Source organism: Lytechinus pictus, chromosome 5, assembly GCF_037042905.1.
Source record: "Lytechinus pictus isolate F3 Inbred chromosome 5, Lp3.0, whole genome shotgun sequence".
NCBI lineage: Eukaryota > Metazoa > Echinodermata > Echinoidea > Temnopleuroida > Toxopneustidae > Lytechinus > Lytechinus pictus.
This window is the reverse complement of record NC_087249.1, coordinates 18,906,585-18,929,877: the sequence shown is the minus strand read 5'-3', so window position 1 is coordinate 18,929,877 and position 23,293 is coordinate 18,906,585. Positions and strand designations below refer to the sequence as shown.

At 34.3% G+C, this 23,293-nt stretch overlaps 1 protein-coding gene across 1 annotated transcript; it reads left to right on the top strand.

Annotated features, from left to right (window-relative positions):
* Positions 1-4,983: 4,983 nt before the first annotated feature.
* On the top strand, positions 4,984-19,299 carry LOC129262320 (dual specificity mitogen-activated protein kinase kinase 1-like). Its single transcript, XM_054900424.2, has 6 exons — positions 4,984-5,104; positions 6,048-6,225; positions 10,737-10,810; positions 11,598-11,659; positions 14,878-14,923; positions 16,932-19,299. The coding sequence occupies exons 1-6, from the start codon at positions 5,066-5,068 to the stop codon at positions 17,052-17,054; spliced, it is 522 nt and encodes a 173-aa protein (XP_054756399.1). The 5' UTR covers positions 4,984-5,065; the 3' UTR covers positions 17,055-19,299.
* Positions 19,300-23,293: the final 3,994 nt, after the last annotated feature.

Sequence of the window (23,293 nt, the reverse complement as noted above, 5' to 3'; positions counted from 1 at the left end):
CAAGTTTTTATTTTGATAAATTGTAATATTTAATACCAGCAGATTTAGAAATAGCATATCAGGAGTTGGCCCATGAACTTCTCAGTAGAGGCCACCAATTTATGACACCTCTCATTAACAGGATGATAGAAACCACTGTCGGCTACAAATTGCCCAAACCCTTCCTTTATCCTGATGGCATTTTGATTACAGAGAAATTTGACTGGATTGTGCTTCCTGAGTCAATATCAAGTTAATAAAAAATGTATTAACACTGCACATAGTATTAAAGGAGACATTGAAATACATTTTATGATCCTTTATTTTGAATCTTGTTGATGGTTGAAGCAACTCTGCAATTTACAAAAGTTTGGAGGCCGATGGATTGATTCTTTGTAAGAATTTGAATTTGAATATTTCCTTTTCCAATTTAGCTACCCCCTCTCTTAGCCTAAATCTAGGCGAAGGCTGCGGCTAGGCCTATATCTTTGCTGTTTATAACTAAAATGTAAGCGATTTGTCTGCTCCTCTGCAGCAAGACTACAGTGGGTGGGTGCATAGCAACCATCTACCCATGTGCCCCTCTCGTCTTAAGTCATTTTTTTTTATCGACCGGGATTCGGTGCAGATTTTTCGTATGAAACACTGCCACCTACCATTCATAGTTAACAAAATAATTACTTTTAAAAGTAAGATAGGATTGTAGAGGTGATGGTGATTTGCACTGTCTGTAGTCTCTCTGCATATCAGACACGTCTAATTATTTTATGTTTATAGTGTAACAGCAAAGATATAGTTGCTGCCTCCGCCTATATCATAGGCTACCAAATGCTCTTATATAAGAATGAGATTTTAGATTGCATTGTTCACACAATGTTTTATGATGCAATCGTTCATCTCGACTAAACAAAAATAGATACGCTTTTAGATTTTGCGGGAATGTAAATGAAGCTACAAGCTAGAAGTCTTCTTGTATTACAAAATGATATTTTTCTTATTATTAAACTTTATACATATGGAACTGATTCTACAAAAGAAATCTTAAGATTTGATCAGATCATATTACTGGAGATTACAGTTTTCCTGATCATTTTCTCAGAAAGTTACAACCCTACATGTACATTGGTGTATACATTTCATTTAAATACCAATTTATGATTTTGTATTACAATTTACATACATGTATTTCTTCCTGTTTATCTAATTATTGAATGACTGTGCTTATAGTTTTCTTATAGTGTGATAAGAATGCTATTTGAGGTTTGCTCAGTATTTCATACGAGGTGGGCTGAAACCGAGACTCTTTATATCTGCACAGATAATACAAAAAGTGCTTTTTCGTGGAAGTCTGATTTATAGGAGAAAAATGGGTTGAGAATGAAGTTTGAACTTTATTGCAGACACACAGGAGGATAGAGCTTTGTCCCAATAGTGTGGGCGTATTCTCTTGTCCTGTTTCTTGTTTCCTTCCTGTATGAGCTTGACATTTTTCTTCAAGAAATGGATAAAAGAATCAAGAAACGGTGAGGAGAAAGAGAGAGGGGAAAAGTAGAAAATGCTCTGAACTTTAGCTTGTTTCATCTTCATTTTCCTTGGAGTTAGTGTCTTAAAGGTAAATACCAGTTGTGGTAAATGATCTCAAGATGAGTTCGAATAGAATCCATTAAAATTTCCACCCAACTGTTTGCATCTATATGGAATATGTGCCAAATTGCTCTGAAAGAAAATGTGTAATTGCTGAGAAATTAGCAAAGAATTCCATAAAATGTTGGGTATTTTTCCAAGCAATATTAACACATTGTCCCACATATGCTTTTCTGTGTTAGTGTATAGTGATCGTCCGAATTATCGGTTTTGAGCTAAGATTTCGGGATTTCACAAAGATTACGTACTTTATAAGTAATACATTTATACCAGATCTAGATCTATGATAATAATTGTGAGAATTAACCTTGATTTTATAAAGACTTTCTCATGAAATAATTGTTTGCTGCAACTACTTTCTTTTACTTTTAACATTCACAGAAGAAATGTCAGTGTTCGCTGGTGTATACACTGCATGTACACTCCACACCAGTCATTTTACTGCGGTGTTAAATTTGGGTGTTAGTTTTGGGTGCTACTGTATCTTGTTGATATTCATTGTTACTATTGAAGTTCACATGCTCGCTCTTGTATTTTACATTTTAAATTTTTTACATTTCACTATTCTGCAGATGTGAATAATGCAATAGAATGGGCCTATCTAGGCCTACAGTACATGCCAATTAAAGTCCCATTCCCAATATTGAGATTGGTTCTCCTCTCTTTGTAAATCATCCATACCAATATTTTCACAGTTTCATGTCAGTGATTTCTGCACTTTCACTTCTTTTCTGAGGAATGCCTACCCACCCATACATGTAGTTTGTTGTGCAAATCCTTCACTCAAAGAAAGTGGTCTGAAGATATGCAGCCTAGAGTCTCTGGCATTGACTTATGTTCAGAATGTCCCTCTCATATTGAAGTTGAACGTGAAAAAAAAGTTGTATTTGTGATAGTCTCGTGTGAAAACCCACATGTTGATCAAAGTTTCAATCAGGGTCTGCACATGCTGACTAACTTATACCTTAATAATTGTACTTAATAAGATATTTGTTGTTCAAACTGTAAATTACAGGTTTACGCACTTTGAAAGCTTTGATAAGCGTAGAAAATTAGCCATTAGGGTGACAAAATTTGCCCTCATGGCAGCCCATATCACCCCTATAATTTGCGAAATGGAATGCCTTGTGGCGGCCATCTTTTCTTAAGTTGCCGCAGGATCTGCCACCAAAAAATATTCAAGAACATTTCATATAGAATTAGAAAGTCAATTTTCTGCTTTTACAGCAGTTGCTCATTGAGCAAAATAAGAAGCCCTTGAAATGATAGAAATCACCCAAACACAAAGTTCAGAAATTGTCTCAATGTGGCAAGAAATCAAAACTTATTTTCCACCCTGCCTTTGGTAAAACTGTGAAGGAGTTGATTTGTGTTAAAAGAGAATGTAAGTAAATGAGAATGGACGCTTTGCAACCAGTTGAATTGTATCATTTTGACGTCTGTGAGAAGCTGGCAAAAATTTGATCGTGATTTTCACAGGCAAAAGTTATTTTGGTGAACATGATGGGATGTTCAACTTCAAGTAGCATGGCTAGACGTCTTGTAGGAGATTTATTGTGAGGGAAGTAGGTTATCCACAATTGGCCTTTTGAGTGAATACCACCCAGTTTTTAGAAAAATAGTTCAAAAGCCGTATTGATCTGAAAAGTCTCAATATCTGAGCATTAGCCTCCTTCCAGCTGTAAAGATTATTTTTCAAATCATTAATGTTCAAGTTTTGTGATCAAGAGTTACGTTTTAATCATTTATTTGTTTTGTTATGGATATTCATAACATGTTGTCATTGATATAAAGAAATTTTCTTCATTGACACACTTGCTTTATAAAAAAATAGAGATTACATGTAATAAGCATATATACACAGCTGCTTCCACAGTTCCAGTCACTCTATTTTCTAATTTACAGTCAGAGCAATGGTTTCCAATGTACATGTAGGCAAGTTATAATTAAGCATCATGTGATACAATTACCTGCCAATATGCAAATAATTAGATTTACAGTCACATTCGTAGACACCCTGTGATATTTTACATTTGCCTCAATTGCCTGTACCATGAATTTGTTCAAGTTAAACACATATATAAAAAAATACTAGGGGCTAGTATATTGTCAATTACCGTGTGACAGATGCTTCCAACATTTTTGCACGTTCTTTTGAAATGTTAATTATGCTCACTGTAGGGTAATAAAGCCCAGCTGCCAAAACATTGGAGGGGGTGAATGTTGCAGTTTAGTTAAAAGGGAAGTTCACCATGAAGATAGATTGGTTTTAATAAAAGAAGAATAAAAAAAAGAAAACATTATTGGTAAAGGTTGGATGTTTGATGAAAATCTGGCGAAGAACAAGAAAGTTTGTTTTAAAGCTTTTAATTTGTGACATCATACAGTAGCCCTATATGGGAGCAGATCCCCTGTATCATGTAATTGAAATTCCATAAACTTTTTACTGGAAGTGGAACATCTTGAATAAGATTATTTTTCTTAATGAAGAGGGAATTGAATTATGTGTCGGATGATATATTCCTGTACATATACAATCAGTGTCAAATTTTAGAAAATTTAATTTTTCTGAATTTGTGTCAAGTGATCGCATCATTTATGGAGGAGCTGTGACATCACAAAATCAACATTTTAAAACTTAATGACTCTGATGTTCCTTGACAGATTTTTATCAAACCTTCATCAATATTTTTCAATTTTTTGTGGTTTTGTCAAAACAAATTTATTGTCATGGTGAACTTCCCCCTTTAAAAATTTCTTTGTATTAAAAGGCTTAGACAAAGATAGGCCTCACCTTTTTTTTTAGCCATAATTACCAAAGTTTTGTTACCAAATAAATATGGTACTTCATTGTTGCTAAGATGATTTTAATGAGAAAAGACACAGCTGATCGATGTTTATTAATGAAAAACTTGGTTGACTGGAAGCAAGGCTAAGGTAAACAGTAGTCTCATTCACAGGGGAAACTCAGACTTATGGAAACCATTACTGAAACATCTTGGCGAGCATTATGGCAGACACATATTTCCTTTCTTCTTCGTAATAGTTGGACCTTGCTTTTGAAATACATATCTAAAGACCTGTAGATTCTTGTGCCTTTATGGGGAAAAATCAATGCATTAAAATTTCCTGCAGTGTCCTTGTGGGTGACAAATTGAATACTATATTTGATGCTCTCTAGAACTTTGATTGAATTGATAACCGTTATTCAGGTCATGTGTGTACCGATTGAGAACTGTTGCAGTATAGTAAAATATTTGTATTTCCTGCTCTTTACTTTTTTATCAATTATACAAATACTGTAATAGATATAATTCTATGATTTGTCTATGATATGATTTCCTTCCTTTTGTCAGATGTGAAACCATCAAATATCCTGGTCAATTCACGGGGTGAGATCAAACTTTGTGATTTTGGCGTAAGCGGTCAGCTCATAGATTCAATGGCAAATTCATTTGTTGGAACGAGGTCATATATGTCGGTATGTATTTCATTTATTGATTTCTGTAACTTATAAACAAGTAAACAAAGAAAATGCAATATAAAACAGAGTATTCAATATAATATTTGACAAGCAAGACAATGAACAAAGTTGTATTTTCTATGACATATCAATTACACAGCTTGCAGGTGTTGTCAATATAAGCTTATTTGGACTGCATGACAACCTAAAAAGCAATTCAAAAGATAAATATCATATAAACTGTCTAGAATTGGTAGAAATATGTAATAATAATAAGCAATCAGATCAATTTAATTTGAATTTACATACTGGTAGTATTGCCTAGTGCAGCCCTGAATTGATCACTTCTTGCAGTCAATCCTAAAATTAAGAAATAAAATCAGTTCACAAGCTTTGATTGAATTCTAGGTTCCTTTTGATAAAGACATACATGTATAACTATGGTAACTTTGCTACTGTGGGAAACCTTGATTGTGATTGGCTTCTGAGCCCTGTTACCATCCTAGTTGCTGTTATGGCAAAGTTAATGAACCAGGCCCCTGGAAGTATCCAGTATCTCCCGGTATTTCCTGGCAAAATTACCAACCCTGCCATAAGGTTTTCTGTATTTCAGCTGTCACTGAGGGGACAAGATGGTCTGTTATTAGTGCTTGTGGAATCAACGATCCTGGTTTTGACTCCTCCCCCCTTGTAGATGACTGGAGCCTGTGTTAACATGCCCCTCCCCTCTTTTGTCCCTCAAGTGAATGTTAAATGTGGGCCCTGTGAAAATAACCACCTTTGCTTGATAAAACACTGCTATTTTTAAATGTAATGGTCCACCTGCACATTACTTGTATTCAGTTATGTAGGGGGGGAAAAGACCAACAGATCACGGCGATTCAGCTTGATTTTCGCCTCTCAAGTCACAGGTGACCTCAAATAATAACAACCAATGTCTTTTACCCATTATCCCATACAGCCTGAGAGACTACAAGGCACACATTACACGGTACAATCCGACATCTGGAGTCTGGGTCTATCGTTAGTCGAGATGGCCATTGGACGTTACCCCATCCCACCCCCCGACGAGTCGGCACTGGCCAACCTCTTTGGTTATGAACTGCAGGCGGGAGAGGCCAAGACTGTTCGGAAAACAAGTCAGTCGGGTTCCCGGGGTACTCCAAGACCGATCAGTGGTAACAATCGATGCTATCAGGCTATATTGGGCACAAAAAGACCCTTTTTAATCTTCATTGCACATATCATTCGATTTGGATTTTAATATAATTTACTTGTATATCAGTCATTTAATTCAACATAATGCCATTTTTACTTTATTCTCTAACATTATTAATATAGCATTTTTTATATACTACCAAAAATGATTTTACAAGATAAATGTAAGTAGAAAGTACAGCTTGTTTCAAAGACCAAAGAAAAACTACAGTTTGAGATTTAATGATTGACTAGAGTCATTAACAGATCATGTTGAAGTTTAGATCTCAAAACAGAAATGAAAACGGTATTAATGGTGCATAAAAACATGTCAATCAAAACAAAATATTGGATCAAAAGAAGTGGAAACCTATTGATTACCTATCTTAATATGCATAGCATACATTCACTTAATTTGTTTGAAGTGAATAGATGGATAGTAGTTAAAATAGAAAAAAAAACTTCCACGTCAAAGGAACTAAACTGACTAGCCTGATACGCTTGATGCATTTATTGTACCTGGGAGAAAGAGTGCATGTTCGTGTACCCCCCCCCAAAAAAAAAGTGTAATGACAGTTTTGTGCTGCAGTAAATGGATTGGCTTTCTAGTACAAAGTAGATGTACAGTGTATGTGCTGTAGTGTATCATGTGATATAGGCCTACTTGTGTAGATTTGACCGTTGTATTTTTATTTGGCTGTAAAAATAGGTAGGCCTACTGTTATGTGCGATTTATTTTGGCTAGAATCTGAACCCTTGCAAAAACTCTTGGAACCACAAAACATACATTCATTCCAAAATGTAAGGGCATGTTTGCTACTTTTTAAGATCAAACAATCATTCTAATTCGCTGGGTGATAATTGGGTGATAGTCGGACATTTCTTTATATTCATTCTGTTGCCATCTCTTTCACTTGTTTTGAAATCTTAGAGCTCTATTTAATACCTCTGCTTAGCAATAGAAAGTCTGAGAATCAAGTTCAACACATGTCATAACTAATTCAGATTCAGAAAATTATGATTTTGTCATTACATATCTGTCTTTAAAGTAGAATTTCAGAATTTAGGGATGAAGCGAATAATGTCAAGGTGCAAATAAAGGGCACCTTTTATAAGTCATACAAGTCCTTTTTGTGTCAAAATTATTTAAACTTTTAAAAAGAGGAGAGACCTGCTGGTCGTAGGGGTTAAGTTTGCTCTTGGCCTCCCAGGCGCAGAAAACGCCAAACAAATAATAATGAATACAGATTGACAAACGAATAATAATAATAAATAATAATAATAAAAATTATTGATGAAAATCTGCCTATTATCCAAGAGCTGTGTATCTTCATTCAGTGAGAGAAAGTGAGCACAACTAAACCTTGATTTGTCCTTAGAATTTAACACGTTGCCCATTCTGCATGGCCATTAAGCATGCCTTTTAGTAAATGTCTGGCCTTGTCTTGTTCTTCTGTTTGATACACTTCGATGGCAAGCATGCCAGTGTAAAATGACAAAATAATGAACCAGGATTCATTTTCCCAGATGTTATCTGACTGACGATGATATATTGGCAAATATTCTTGTCTTATTCTTGGAATCCTGTAGTTTTGTGTGAAACGTTTCTCAAATTAGGACTTGGTCCCTCTCTTAAAAAGATTTGTGATTGATGAAATCAGTCTTAACTCGGGGAAAGTCATTAATGTCATCATCATCCTGATATGCTCTAACTAAAACTCAAGGTTACTACATATATTACAAAATAACCAATCTAGCAATTATTTTCCCACGATGTCATTGTTTCAAAATAATTGATCATAATTACCTACTTGTATACTTGGAACCCCCTATAATTTTTATGTGAAACCTTTTTCAAATTGTTCAGAGTCTTTGCTCCTGTATGACAAAGTGTTGTTGATTAAATCAACATCAGTTTATTGAAAGTCATAAATGTCATGCTCTAACTAGCTTGTCATAATTCAGGTTACTACATGTACATGTATTACAAAATATCTAAACCAGAATTTATTTTACCAGATGTCATTGTTTTAAAATAACTGATAATATGACTGGTATTCTAGGAAACCCCCTAGTTTGACTTGAAACCTTTCTCAACTTAGGATATGACCCCTGTCTTATAAATATTTTTTAATTGATGCAATTTATTTATTATTTATTTTCCCTCTATTCTGAAGAAATCAATATCAGTTATTGAAAGTCATTAGTGTCATGCTCTAACTAGCTTGTCATAAGGTTACTACATGTATTACAAAATATCTAAACCAGCATTTATTTTTTTAAATAACTGTTAATATGACTGACTAGTATTCTAGGAAACCCCCTTAGTTTGATTTGAAACCAATACATGTAGCTTTATTAAAGGACATGTACACCCCCGACAAAAAGTTGATTTAAGTAAAAAGAGAAAAATCCAACAAGCATAACACTAAAAATTCATCAAAATTGGATGTTAGATAAGAAAATTATGCGTTTTTCAAGTTTCGCTTAATTTTACAAAACAGTTATGTGCAAATCCTGGTCGGTATGCAAATGAGGGAACTGATGACATCACTCACTATTTTATTATATGAAATATTCTAATTTTCTCCTCATTGTCCTGTGAAACAAAGTTTTATTCCTCACTGAACAGGTGGAATTAACAAACATTTTATGGTTCAGTAAAGTTGGTTCATATTGTCAAATCTGTAAAAATTGAAATATTGCATAATCAAAACAAAAAACAAAAGAAATAGTGAGTGAGGGACATCATCGATTCTCACTTTGCATGTGACTAAATAGTGCATATAACTATTTTGTGAAAAATAAGCGAAAACTTTAAAATGTCATAACTTTCTTATTTTACATCCAATTTTGATGAAATTTTCAGCATTATGCTTGTCTGATTTTTTTTTATTTATTCAAATCAAAATTTTTCTGAGGTGGACTTGACCTTTAAAAGACATGACCCTTGTCTTATGAATATTTGTGATTGATGCAATTTATTTATTATTTATTTATTTATTTATATATTCATTTATACATCTGTTATGGTATTCATTAATCTAATACTTATTTCATTCATTCATTTGTTCATTCGTTCGTTCTTTCATTTTTTCATTCGTCCATCCACTTATTTTTATTTTTGCTTGCACTTTTGATTCAATCATTTTTAATTTGAATCAATGTATTTTAAATTAGATTCCTGTGACTTGTCTTTGTAAAGAATCACCATTAGCAACTACAGGCATGATATTGCATGAAAAAAATATTTGGAAACAAATAAAGCATCCAATGTTCTTGCATGTCTTACATGTTCAATTTGCATGGCAATTTATTATGGACCCAATTGTAATATTTGTTTTGAACTTATTTATGTGTTTATTTATGTTAAGTCTTCAGAATAGCAATAATTTATTTATTTCTACCATCTTACCCTGTTTACATGTTAATACAAATTGCAAATATGGATATATATGTAACATAAGAAAAAAAAGATTGATTATTAAATTTGAATGGGAAATTCCCTCTGTGTTTATGAATAAACACATTATTACCATTGCATTACCATGTTTGATAGTAATGTTTAGTTAAAGGAAACTTTGATGTTGAATTCCTCCATTATATAAAAAGACTGTTTAACCCCCAGAAAGAATATAGGCATGGTTATCAGCAGTTATTTGGGGTTCTATAAGACTTTAAAACAGATAACCAAAAAGCTGTATAAAGCTCTATAAGACTTTAAAACAGATTACCAAAAAGCTTTTTCCTTTTTCCTTTTTAGCCTTTCCCCTCAGAAGCATGCTTATTTTTGTAAATTGATGGTTGGAAGGGTAAAAGGGGGGGGGGGATACATGTAGTTGCACATATGGGCTATTCCACGGTTACTCACGTTACATTTGGAGACACCTTGACTCATACTTGGAGCTGTAACTCCATTATTATTGATAGGAACTAAAAATCTCTTTATTACAACATAATACACAGTCTGACTATCCTTTGTATGAAAACAAAACTTGGGAAATTTCATTATGCTCCTGGCAAATCTTTGAAATGTGTCGGTTACTCATGTTACATGATTTGGACATGCATAAAATGAAAAGTGGACATAAGTGAAAAGTGTCCTCATGCAAGGCTTTTATGAAAGTTGATTACATCCATTTCAAAGAAGTATATTAGAGAGACAAATTTGTATATAATTAAAAAAATAAAGAACACATGGTGTTTACTAGGGGTGCAGATAAAGTGGTTACTCACGTTACAGTTCAGATGGGCTATATGTACAAAGACACATTGAGCTCATGTCCACCAACCTATGGAATTGCCCATATACTTTCAGCCAAGTGAAGAGAGTCAAGGGTTTATTTATTGTTACACATGTCTGTACACATACTTCTTTATTAATTTCTTCATACATGTAGATTGATCATAAAACCATACCTTATTCTTATTATTATTTTTTTTACTGTTTCAGGAGTTGGAGGTGTATTTTCAGATTCCCCGAGACCCATGGCTATCTTTGAATTACTCAATTATATCGTAGAGGAGGTAACTATCTTCTTGTTCTTCTTGTTCAGACCACACTCTGGTGTACAGTACTTTTGTACTATTGAGCTTGGCCAGGGACTGGTAGGTCGATCCATACATGTAGGTTGTGACTCTCCTATACATGGCTTCAACATGTACGTCCTTTTTGATGGGCGAAGTGTTATTTTTCAACTGCATTCACACCTGCACTGTATACAGCGCTGAGGCACGCTAACACGCAATAGCATCAGGTTTTTTTGTTAGACGCATTTTGGCTTGAGCAGTACTTAAACCCCTCAGTTAAGATCTACGATCTACGATCTTATCTGAGACAGGTGTATACGACTGAGCTATCCGCGGTTGAGCTCTGAAGCTCAACCACTCAAACGAATCAAATTATTTTACATAACTCTTTTACATACAATCTTTTACATATTGGACAACCCTGATACACATGTACATGTATGCGTGTTGGCTTATTGCTGCTCAAGATTACATCCTGCATAATAAAAAAATAATAAACTGTTCTTATTGTATGCAGCAAAAGAATGATAATTATACAAGCAGGCAATAACAACAAAATACTTAATTTTGATGATTAAAAAAAAACAATGAAAATAAAGGAAGAAAAATTATACAAAAGAGGCAACATTGCCATTGCAATGACATATAGAAACCTAAAAAATATATTTGAGTTTTATCTCCCACAATGAAACACTTATTATTAAGCAAGTGAGAACTTTGTGTTTGATATGTAATCAATATAAATTTACATTTATTGAAAACATTTCTATTTTGTCTTTTCTAGCATCCACCCAGGTTACCATCCAGGGCCTTCTCAGAAGAATTTGTAGAGTTTGTTGACGTATGGTAAGAAAAGCTCTCCACTCTTCAAAACCTGTACAAGAAAAAGAGACAGTTTTTGTCTTGCCTGCATACGAGCGAGACTATAGGCGCCACTTTTCCGACAGCACGGCAGTGGCGTCAATATTGAAATCTTAACCAAGGTTAAGTTTTTGAAATGTCATCGTAAGATAGGAAGTATATGGACTTGGGTCATGAAACTCGAAATTAAGGGTATTCAAGTATTACTGAACATTCTGCCTGGGTTTTGGTCACATGACCAAGGTCAAAGGTCATTTAAGGTCAATCAACTTAGACCATGTTGGGAAAATCAGCATCAAAATCTTAACAGAGGTTAAGTTATAAATGTCATAACTTTGAATGCCTATGGATATACACTGTAGTTATGAAACCTGGACATAAGTGCAATCAAGTGTCACTGAAGATTATGGCTGTTATCGATAACCTCTTTATCGCTAGACTTGTCGATCATCGTTTGTTTTTTGCCACTTATCGATATCGACAACTTTTCTCTCATTGTTGATAATACCCGCTACATGTATATTATGTAGGGACATGACAGTGATTTTCTGCGATTTCACGGAATTCACGGAAGTGGCCTTTTGAAAGTGGCTGTTCAAACGGAAAATCACAGAAAACATCTTTTTCATCAAAATGCACAGAACAGCAAAAGAAATTACTCCAAAATCTCAACAAAATACGAATATTTACTAGCCACAAAACACGATCTCACTTCGCTATAATCATGACAATCCAAACATTGTGACTGCACTCGACTCCATTTGATCGTATATAAAAAAAATTCACAAGCGCAAGCTCAATTTTAGCGAAGTACTAATGTAGAAGGCAGCACATGGCCGTGTGTTGCTGCCCTCTTTGTTCGAAGTTGTACAGCAAGATATCAAAATGGCAGATAGGCGAAAGACATTGACTGCTCAGAACAATGTCCAAACAGCCCCCAAATTATTGATAAATTTCATCCAACCCTAAAATAATGCTAGTAACGTGAAAGGTGGGGATGTATTTTTGCTAAATATGTTTTTTAAAAGAGTATGTAATAGTTTACATCCGATGAACGCGGATTTTAAAGCATTCTTGGTACAGTGGCAGATACAAATTTTGACCAACGCAAGTATTTTGTCATCCATAAAAAGTGTGCATCGATTATGTTCTATTGTCGATAGTTACCAATATCGGTAAAGATATTTTTAGCAATATATCGACAGAGAATTTTCTTAACGATAACAGCCATACTGAAGATCCTGTGTGAGTTTTAGGTCACATGACCAAGGTCAAAGGCCATTTAGGGTCAATGAACTGTGGCCATGTTGAGGGTTGAATTGCCATCATAAATTTGAAATTTTATGGATCTAGAAACTTTGATATAAGAGCAATTAAGTATCACCCAACATCCTGTGCAAGTTTCAGGTCACTTGACCAAGGTCAAAGGCCATTTAGGGTAAAAAAAAAACTTTGGCCATGTTGGAGGTATTTGCTGAATTGCCATCATAAATTTGAAAGTTTTTAGATCTGGGTAGCTAACATTTTCATCTGACAAGTTTTCAGATCAGACATCTTTCCCTGATTTTGATTGGCTAAAAGGCATTGTTCCTGTCGGATAAAATGGGACTTGTCGGATAAAATGTCCGACAAGTCCTTTCATGAAAGGCCCCCCTGGTTTATGAAACGTAGAAATAAGCTTAATCATTTATTGAACATCCTGCATGAGTTTCAGGTCACATGACAAAGTTCAAAGGTCATAGGGTCAGTAAACTAGTATTTTATTATCAAATGAATGGTGTTTTTTGTGAATAATTATTCAATAGTTGTTTTCAAAGTCAGCACTGCTGCTATTTTGAATCACGTAACGCAGGCGAGACTGCCAGAGGCGTTCCACTTGTTATCATATTGTGTGATAACTTTGATGCAGAAGAAGGAAAATCATGCAAACTAAATTAGAAGAAAGAAATTAAAACAAATATTTTCTGTGCCCATAATAATATTTTTCATTCAATGCCATAAAAAATGTTTAATGTGAAATGATCATTGAAGTTCTTAAATTGGCAGTGCCATGGAAATGTCAAAATCACTGATTTTCAGTTTGAGAGAAAGGATAATGTCTTATTTCCAAAGAAATCATTAATCATTTAATTTTCAGTTTTGGGGCAATGAACTTTAAGATGGAAAAAATGAGCAATATAAGAACAAAAAATCAGTGTTGCAAATTTGAGGAATGCAGTATTCTGGAAGTCTTTATTTATTTCAAGTGGTCACACCTGGCTCCAATAGAATTCATGCTCATGATGTCATATCATTGGACTCTCCCCCTTATAGGCTATAGGAATATGCATAAATGGAGTTGTCAGAGTTGTGCCAGATGCTGATTAACAATGAATGCAAGACAATTGGGCTTTTAATTGGCCTCTCAGATGTCGGCACGATGATGTCAATCCATAAAATCTATAAGAATTGTAAAAAATAATCAATTCAAGGCTTCAAATAGAAGTATGAAAGGAGCGTCCCTTCCCTGATTGATACAATGTCATGTACATGTATATGTTAACTGGGTTCCAAAAGAAACTTATCAAACTTCACAACTGCTCTACACCAATTCAACTCGCTCATAATGAACAAAATTTTGTTTTGACACAGGCTAGTTTCAATAATCTTTACTAAGCACATATTAATAATTTAGAGCATATGTTGATAACAAAGAGGCTGTAGCCCCTCAAATCAATTGGTTCCGGAAACCAAAGTCACAAAAGTCTTGTTTCAGTCTCAACCAAATGGTCGTTCTTTGTTTGACTGCGATTGACATGATTAAGTCTATTCATGCATTAAAAATGTTAATTCAATAACTTCCTGTAACTTCTTAGTTATTGAGGCAATCAATTAAATATGCCGATGGTCATACTGTGAGCTTTTATAAACTGGTAAGTTTGTTTAATCCTATATCACTTTCATTGGTCTTCCTTTCGCCATTTTGTGACTTTGGATTCCGGAACCGATTGATTTGATGGGCCTCTTTGTGATTGGACCAATCTCCTAATTATTGACATGTGCTAAGTAAAGATTATTGAAGCTAGACTGTGTCAAACTTTGGTTCATTTTGACTGTGTGGAATTTGTGTAGTGTAAAGTTTGATAAGTTTCTTTTGGAACCCAGTTTAGTTGGAATTTATTTTCATGTTCTTGATCTCTTTACTCACATTGCACTCTTTACAGTTTGATCAAGAATCCAAATGATAGAGCAGATCTCAAGAGACTTAGGGTAAGGATATATTCTAAATGTGTCAAATTTTGGAGGACATATAAGAATTATTCAGCATTCGGTTTTTAGTTGTTCACTACTGTATTTAAGCATACAGGAGTTATTTGTACACTGTACATTAAAAACACTATAAAATGAGCGGATGAAGTATGCTGGAAGTCAAAACCTCATCACTTGGCTCTCATATTATGATTCATAATTATTCATGTGTGACTGATAACAATTTGCAACTAGGTGCAAAACAAAGACTGTACTTCCCTCTTTCATATGATATACATATATAATTCATTTTATTTCATGATGGCCATCAAGTAAGGAATTTGGGGATTCCAACATAGTTCATAATCTCATTTGCGTCGTTGTGTGTAGTGTACATATAGTACTTGTAGAAACTGTACATATTCAATTTGAATTTTTATATTTGTTTTCAGTTAGAAAAAAAATAGATGTACAGTATATCATTTGAAGGCCTATATTCAAGGACTTAAACTGAACATGGTAATTGAATGCAGTCATAGATGAGTACAGAATAATTTATTCAATTTACAATACAATTATTTTCTACAGCTAGTTTGTAAGTCATTTACCCCTGGATACTTCTGTGCATGTGATTTTATGGGAGGGATGGCATTAAACTATTTCTATATTGGTAAGATTGATGATACATGTAATATGCTAGAAAAAGAGAATGTGAGAAAAATTACTTTGCACCAACTGGGAATTTTGGTGGAGTTGATAAAGGAATGGTCATGCAAGTGAGGGTTCAGAGTTTAAATCACAATTGTGATTGTGTAATTTTCTCACATTTGTTTTCTACATGTATCATCACTTCCACAGTGTTTGTTCGCATTTTATGCTTGCATATACAAGTATATTTCATTAATATTGTTGTTAACCTTTAAAAAGTCTCTTTTTTTTGCTTGACTACGAGGTCAACCACAAAGGTCTACTTATCTAGGGAACTTTGTGACATTTTTTTTCCAATATGAAGAAGCAAGTACATGTATGTACCTGTAGAAAAAAAACACATACACTTGGGATCAATGATTTTTGTCTTAAAAACTGGTATTTGGCCAAACTACAAGAAATGAACATTGACCACAATTTTAATTACTCTGATCATGATCTAAAAATGTGAGAGATGCAGATATCGTTTGCATTCATCCGAACCACGATATCAGTATGTTTTGGTCAAAATATAGATTTCAAGATTTTTGCAGAAAATAAATGTATATACAAGTCCTACTCTATATAGAGTTCCATTTCTAGAGTTCCATTATCATAGTTTTGGAGGTATGTGGGGATTTTCAAGGTGGTGCAGTACATATTTGTGATAAAATGTTCTTTAGCAAAGCAAAAAACAGTGCACGCACTGATATACGCAGTCAGCAAACCATCATACATGTATCTGCAATATTGGGAGAGCAATACGTTTTTTTATTGTGCATACTGAAACTGCAGTCAGTTCTTTTGTATTCCCTATGTTGATTTTGCACAGGGAAAAACTAAACCGCTCAAACTAAAATTGCAAGCATGCAGAGATATAATAGTTAGGCCAATATTGCACGAATCTCAGATGAGTACACTCTCATACTACACAGAAAAACAAAAATACGATACGCATTTTCGATGCATGGTTAAAAACACCCTATACAGAATAATAGTACAAGATATTTTGTGTTTGTTGTTTTGATGACAAATATACATTTAAACCCATCATGGTTCCTCGGCATGTGGCAATTTTATTTCATGCAGTGGATCTGTGTGTGAAGTGCCATGCTGTGGGTGGTCAAGCATGCAAACGGTATATCTGAATCTTACATATATATATATATTATTTTCTGTTTCTGATGTACTTATTCATCTGTGATTGTGATGATATACTTTTCCCATGTAATTTTTCAGCTACTGTATCAAGAGTCTGATGACAACTTTTGTGTTTTACATGACAATAAATAAATTGAAATCATTTTTCATTTTTTTTTCACTATATACATTCTCCTTTCAGAATCACTTGTTTGCAGCACAATCAGAGGAAGCAAGAGTGGACTTTGCAGGTTGGATCTGCGCCACTATGGGTCTCAGCCCTCCCCCTAACGACACAGCCACGCCCCTACAGACAGCCGTTTAGAGAAAAACCACCCCCTCATCGTTGCACGTCTAAAATGAATAAGAAATGAAACTGCACTCCCATTTTGTATGTCAATGTTCCAAAGAAACGTTATATACTGTGCTCCTATGCTTTTGTGGAGAGAAAAGAAAAGCTGCTTGTCTGAGGTTTTGAAAGTGTGATTGTTGCGAGGAAAAAGAAGATGGCATGTAAAGGACTAGATTAGAGATTATATTTTTTCTTTATTTGTACAGGTACATGTACATTTCGTCTGTTGCCATGTCCAGTTTTCCCCAAGAATTGATACACCGAAACGTACAAGAGTAGAAGAGCAGTTCATTATCACTCACAGATTAAACCCATTCCAACTCATTATTAATGAGTTCGGTCCTAGTATGATGTCTATCATGCATTTATAGGGCTCCTAATAGAAAGTGGAGTTTGGGGCCATCTCATAAAGCCGTTTTTAAGTTTCACTTGACAGTTGTCCCTTGTTTATGCTTTAGTGTAATGCATCGATCGATGCCAAACGGTTTAGGTCAAACCAGAGTTCAGAATAGAGGACTATATGTGTACTAATTACATTGAATCATTAAAGTTACCTGCATTGCCTATACACACATGACAGAGATAAGACTTTGTGGGACTGTGAGCACACTCAGTCAATGGATCATGTACTGGAGGGCGGCGGAGTAATTTTCATCAAAGACTTCACCCTTGACAATTGAGAGCAATGAATGATAATTTCTTATCATTTCTTTTGATCACCTGACAGTTGATATTAAAGTTCTTATGGAGGATACATTTGATTGGAATCAGGATGGTTTGATGGATTTCTGGAAGGTTTGAAGTGTTAAGACCATGGGAACATCAGATTGACAAGTTCTCGGGCCTGTCTTACAAAGACTTGCGTTTGATCCGATCAGTCGTAAACTATGGCCAAAAGCCAGCAAAGTCAACATATAAAATGCATGTTTGCTCAAAAATTTTTCTAGATATGAATGTATATCCATAAATTCATTGATTTCTTGACAATTTGGTGTGTTCTTCTTTGTTAACAAAGGACATTTTGCAAATTTCCTAAGAAAAAAAAAATTATGACACTGATGGATTTCCATAGAATTACGATTTATTGGCCCCCAGTCCCCTCCTCCTCACCCCTGTATGATCTACCAAGAAAATGTAGTTGGGGTTAAAACCAGTGGCAAACCCCCTTCTACTGGAGGGGTCCAAATGTTCCCATATTTTTAAATGAAATTGGTCCATTTCTTTTTTAAAAAGTCCAAACAAAATGGCTGGAGTGTATTTTACACGTCATATAAAAATTGAGAGATGAAAATGAACTTGTCTGTTTGTCTTTGTACCCTTAAAATCAATTAATATTTTTCTTCTGATGTTTCATCTGTTTCTTCACCATCCTTGTGAATCTTTTGTTTAACTAGGATAATGAGCCCATGGGCTGTGTAGATCTGCAAAACTGACAATCAGCATGAAGATTTCATCAAATCGAAATCAAAAGCAGACACAATTTTTGTTGTTTCATCGTTGTATTAGAAATCCATTTTTAATTTTTGAGTTAAGTGGATTTGGCTCCTGATATTTTCATTGTATGTCAAATGAAAAGTTTTTCATCACCTGACACTTCTCTTACAGTTTCTTGTGAGCTGACATTATCTCAGAACTGTCTTTAGCTCGTATATGAGTAACCCATTTTTTGTATTTTATCACTTCTGAAGAAAAAAGAAAATCACACGATTGTAATCCTTCCTTCAAATATTTAATTCTACTTTTAGCTTTATACATGTGCAATCATGTTTTGGGGTGTCAGACTCATCCTTTTATTAATTCAAATTGTATAATTCTATTCTTCTAAAGATTTAAATACCAATGATCATGATAAGAGATTGTAGAGTTTTGCTAGGCAAGCGCAGTAAGGATGTAATTAGGAGTTTTGATAAAAACGCTGGTCATCAAAAGCATCAGGTTGATAGTTCATTTATAAATATGTATTGTTCAAGTGATAGCAAATCATTTTAAACACGACCTTTACAATTTTTGGTAGTGCCAACTTCATTTGAAGTTCATGCAGACTAATTGTCACCGATTTCACAAAGTGTCCCAACAGCCCTAGATATTGAATGAATATTTTTATGTCATGGGGTGTTGTGGCACAGTAAACTAGTCTATGGACTTTGAAACAAAGGGTCGTGGGTTTGAATCACAACCATGGCGTAAATTTCTCTGGCAAGAAATTGATTCATATTGTGCTGCACTCAATCCTGGGGGGTGTTTCACAAAGATTTAGGTATGACTTAGAGTCGCACTTAAATGCCTAGTTGCATGTGTTATAAAAGGCATAATCGCATCGGTCAGATCATGCAAGGAGGAAGCACATACTGGGTATTGATCAGTTAGATTGCACGTTGTATTTCAGACATGCGTTGGCATTTAAGCGCGATTTAAGTCATACTTGTATCTTTGTGAAACACCCTCCAGGTGAGGTAAATGGGAACCTGACAGGGATTTATTCCTTACATGCCTGTGTGGGCTGTAAAATGCTTTGCTGGGCTTAAGCCAGAGTTTAAAAAAAAACAAAGTCCCTTTGAAAGAGTATAGAGACGTTAAATGGTACATGTTACATGCTATTCAAGAACTGAATATCATTATTATTATTATATGAACTACAGTAGGCTGCCTTATGAAATCATATTGCATGCTTTTGGCCACCTTATTAGCTACAGTACAATAGCTAAAATTCAAAAGCATTTATTCAAAAATTTGTTTCTTTGTTTTCTTGGACGATGCAAAAACAGTGACTGACAACAAAATGATTGGCCGAGAAAATGGGTTTTGCTTTACTGTTAGCAAGCACATTTTAACACTTCATGTTACACATAAATCCCATAGATTCTGTATCTCTGTTTTATTGAGTAATCAAAAGTAAAATCTCAGCTTGTGAGGACATGAATCTGATGAATATCATTCTACAAAAACCATTGCTTATTTGCATTAATTTTTACCGATGACTTTGAAAGTAAAAAGTGTAATGCAAGACTTTGTGTAATATTTGATACTTGTAATGCAAGTGTATTTATTTTTACATATTTCTTGCCCATAACCATAGTAATTACATATGATAAATCATTAGTATCCAGCCAAAATCGAACTGGCACAAACTAAGCTGCAGTATTTATAGGCACTGCCAAAAACAAAAGTATAACCTGAAGGAAATAAAGTTTGTCTTTTAAGAAACCCCATATTGTATATACATGATAAGAATGACTACGTGTAGGTTTCTACATGTATGTCATATATATATAAAAAATCAGACTTGAATTTTTTGTTTGTATTACTATAATTTTGTTAGAGCTCATTTTAAAGTGGCAGTTATACTGTAAGAAACCTGAATAAGATGTATATAATTTTGTTCCATTTATTTACATGTTGCTATATTTATTTTTATTTTCATTTTTGTATTCCCCTGTAAATTTTGGCCCATACAGTGTACCTAATAAATATACATGTATATCCCTGTAATATGTTCAACAATCTACAGATAGATGAGAATGTTGAATTCAGGAGGAATTTTTAATTTGCTTGATGGTCACACCGCAGCTAATTTTCCGATTTCATTTGATGATCAGTGCCCATGTAAGTTGGACCATGGACCATGTCAATGGTTAGACACTCAATACTATGGCTGTACACACTCGTGACCACATGTTTTAAAAGACATTTTCTTCATTGTTCAACGTAATATCTATTCACTCAATTCCATGTGTTTCTTGTGTATATTTTTCTCCCCAAACAACTGTAACATAAGACCTATAAAATAGTCCCCTAATTAGGGAATTTAGATCACACAAAAATCCAGACCAGTTTTGGAGAAATGATATTCAATTATAGAAGAATCATCTCCAGAAACACTCCTTTTTGCTATTTTCATGTGAAAACACTCATTTGGGTCATTATATTTGATGACACAAAGTACAATTACTGCCCATTTATGTATGCAAAACAGATTTGATACGAAAGATGTTAAAATTAAAAGCAATTCTTGATACCATCATACTATTTCAAGATTTACAAGCATTTTCATGAGTTATAATAAAGTTTTCCTCCATTAATTTAAGAAAGGTGGCATTGTACATTACATAAATTATTGATGTGTTTCGTTTTTTTTTTAATCAATATATTTTCAATTGGTACCTCATTGTTGGCAATGATATTAACAATATATGATTGGAAGTTCTTAAGCTACTTGCCCTTTGAATAAGTCTGATATTGGAATTTTTGTTCATAATGTATTTTTTTTCCTTCGCGTGTTGCGATTCTGTGTTTTGTTGATGTTTTTGCTGTTGTGTTGTGTTGATTTGACCAAACCCTTAATTTAAAATGTTGACCTATGTTTTGAAAAACACAATAGTGTCGCTGACTAATTGTAGGTATACAGAAAACTGTATACAGAAAACTTTTTAGTTTTTTTTTTAGGTAATTCCATGGAATTTGCTAATTAATTCTTGACCTCTGAAAGATATCCTTAATCTTCTTTAGGCTCTGTACAGGAACCACCTTGTTCCAGTAAGCAGTGGGTTAAAGCCAAGTACATGTAGTTATAGCCTACAGTGATTTCATGAGAAAATTTGTCATGATATCATAATGGCTCTTTATTTTCTTCATTTATGCATATAACCTAAAGTCCCTGTCACTGCCTTCCGTGCAAGCCTTGCGGTTGAGTTGCTGGCAATCACCTTCAATTCACCTGCAACAAAGTTTTGAGCATGTTAAACACTTTTCTGCATGCAAATCAGACATTCGTGTGCTCCTGTGGGCAACTTCGTGTGAGATACGTGCGAGATACTGTCAATGCCTGCGGATAGCAAAAATACTTACCCGCAAGTCACACGAAAAGCTTGCATGGAACAAATGTGACAGGGCCTTAACTCTGCTGTACGTATATGTTGAAATTTAAGCTGACAATGATCACAATGAAGATAAGCACATGTGGGACGTTTTATATCTATGTATTGCTTGGAAGGATTTGATATTTAGCTGGAATGCAAGAATAATTTTGTCTGCAATTACACATTTTCTACCAGAACTATGAAAAAGAAAATATTGGATTCTGTTCGAAATCATTTTGAGATTTTTACCACAACTGGCATTTATCTTTAATTAATATAATATTCTTCAACCAGGAAACTACTTTTGAAATTATTGTAGTCATCAAATGTAAGATGAGATTCCTTGAAATATTTCCTCATTGAACTTGATACATGTACATGTACTTGACTTCACAGCAATTTGAAATATTCCTCTATAAATGATGTAGAGGTTACTGGGCCTCATGCTAGCCATTTTCTGGCATTTTTCCTGTTAGACATATGCTACATTCAAACCAGCGAAACCGACCCCTTTCAGGACTCTGTGATGCTATGCTGTGTGTTAAATTTTAGAGTGTAGGGCTGGTAACACAAAGCTTGGGGATCGATCATACAATTGATTTGTATGCTTGATTGCACATAGGGATCAATGTTATCAATCGCCATTATTAGCCCTATGATCAATTACTAAGCTTTGTGAAATGCTGCCCAGGTTGTGCAACATTTGGATTGCTGTTTTGCAGTGTGGGGATGACCTGGCTTGGAAAAAAATACAATGCACACAAGATAGAAATATTTGTACATGTATAGTTCAATATCTAGAGCAATTATCACGCCGAGGTAGAAGGCGTGTGAGCTGGTATCGGTAAAATGTCTTCCGCACAGCCTATTAAAAGTAAGCTTGGGAATCAATGTCTGGAGTCGCGTTTTAAATGTTTAAAATAAAAGCAAGAAGCAATAATTTGGATGGTAAAAACCCATTGTTTTGTTTGTTCAAGTCATGTAGACACTGTAAGGCACATAATTTCCAATTTAGAATGGTTGTTTTGATTTTATTGTTCAATATCCTTTGCTTTCCTACCATATAAAGTGAAAATTGTGACAAAATGTTAATGTATTATTTGGGTGATTTGATGAGACCAGTGTGAATCCAAACTTATTAACTACAACCGAACCTTTGATGTGCATGTTACCAATTTCCCAGTAAAAGAATCCTATATATTCAACTCTGATCTTCGATGGATTGTTAAGATACTAATCAGTGTTCTTGCCTCATACCATGCGGGTAGTTCAGTAGTAACTTACATAGGCTTTTAAGAGTATCATAATTTCTAGACCATTTGAGGTGAAGTTTAGCTTGTTTGTGAGGTTGATTTA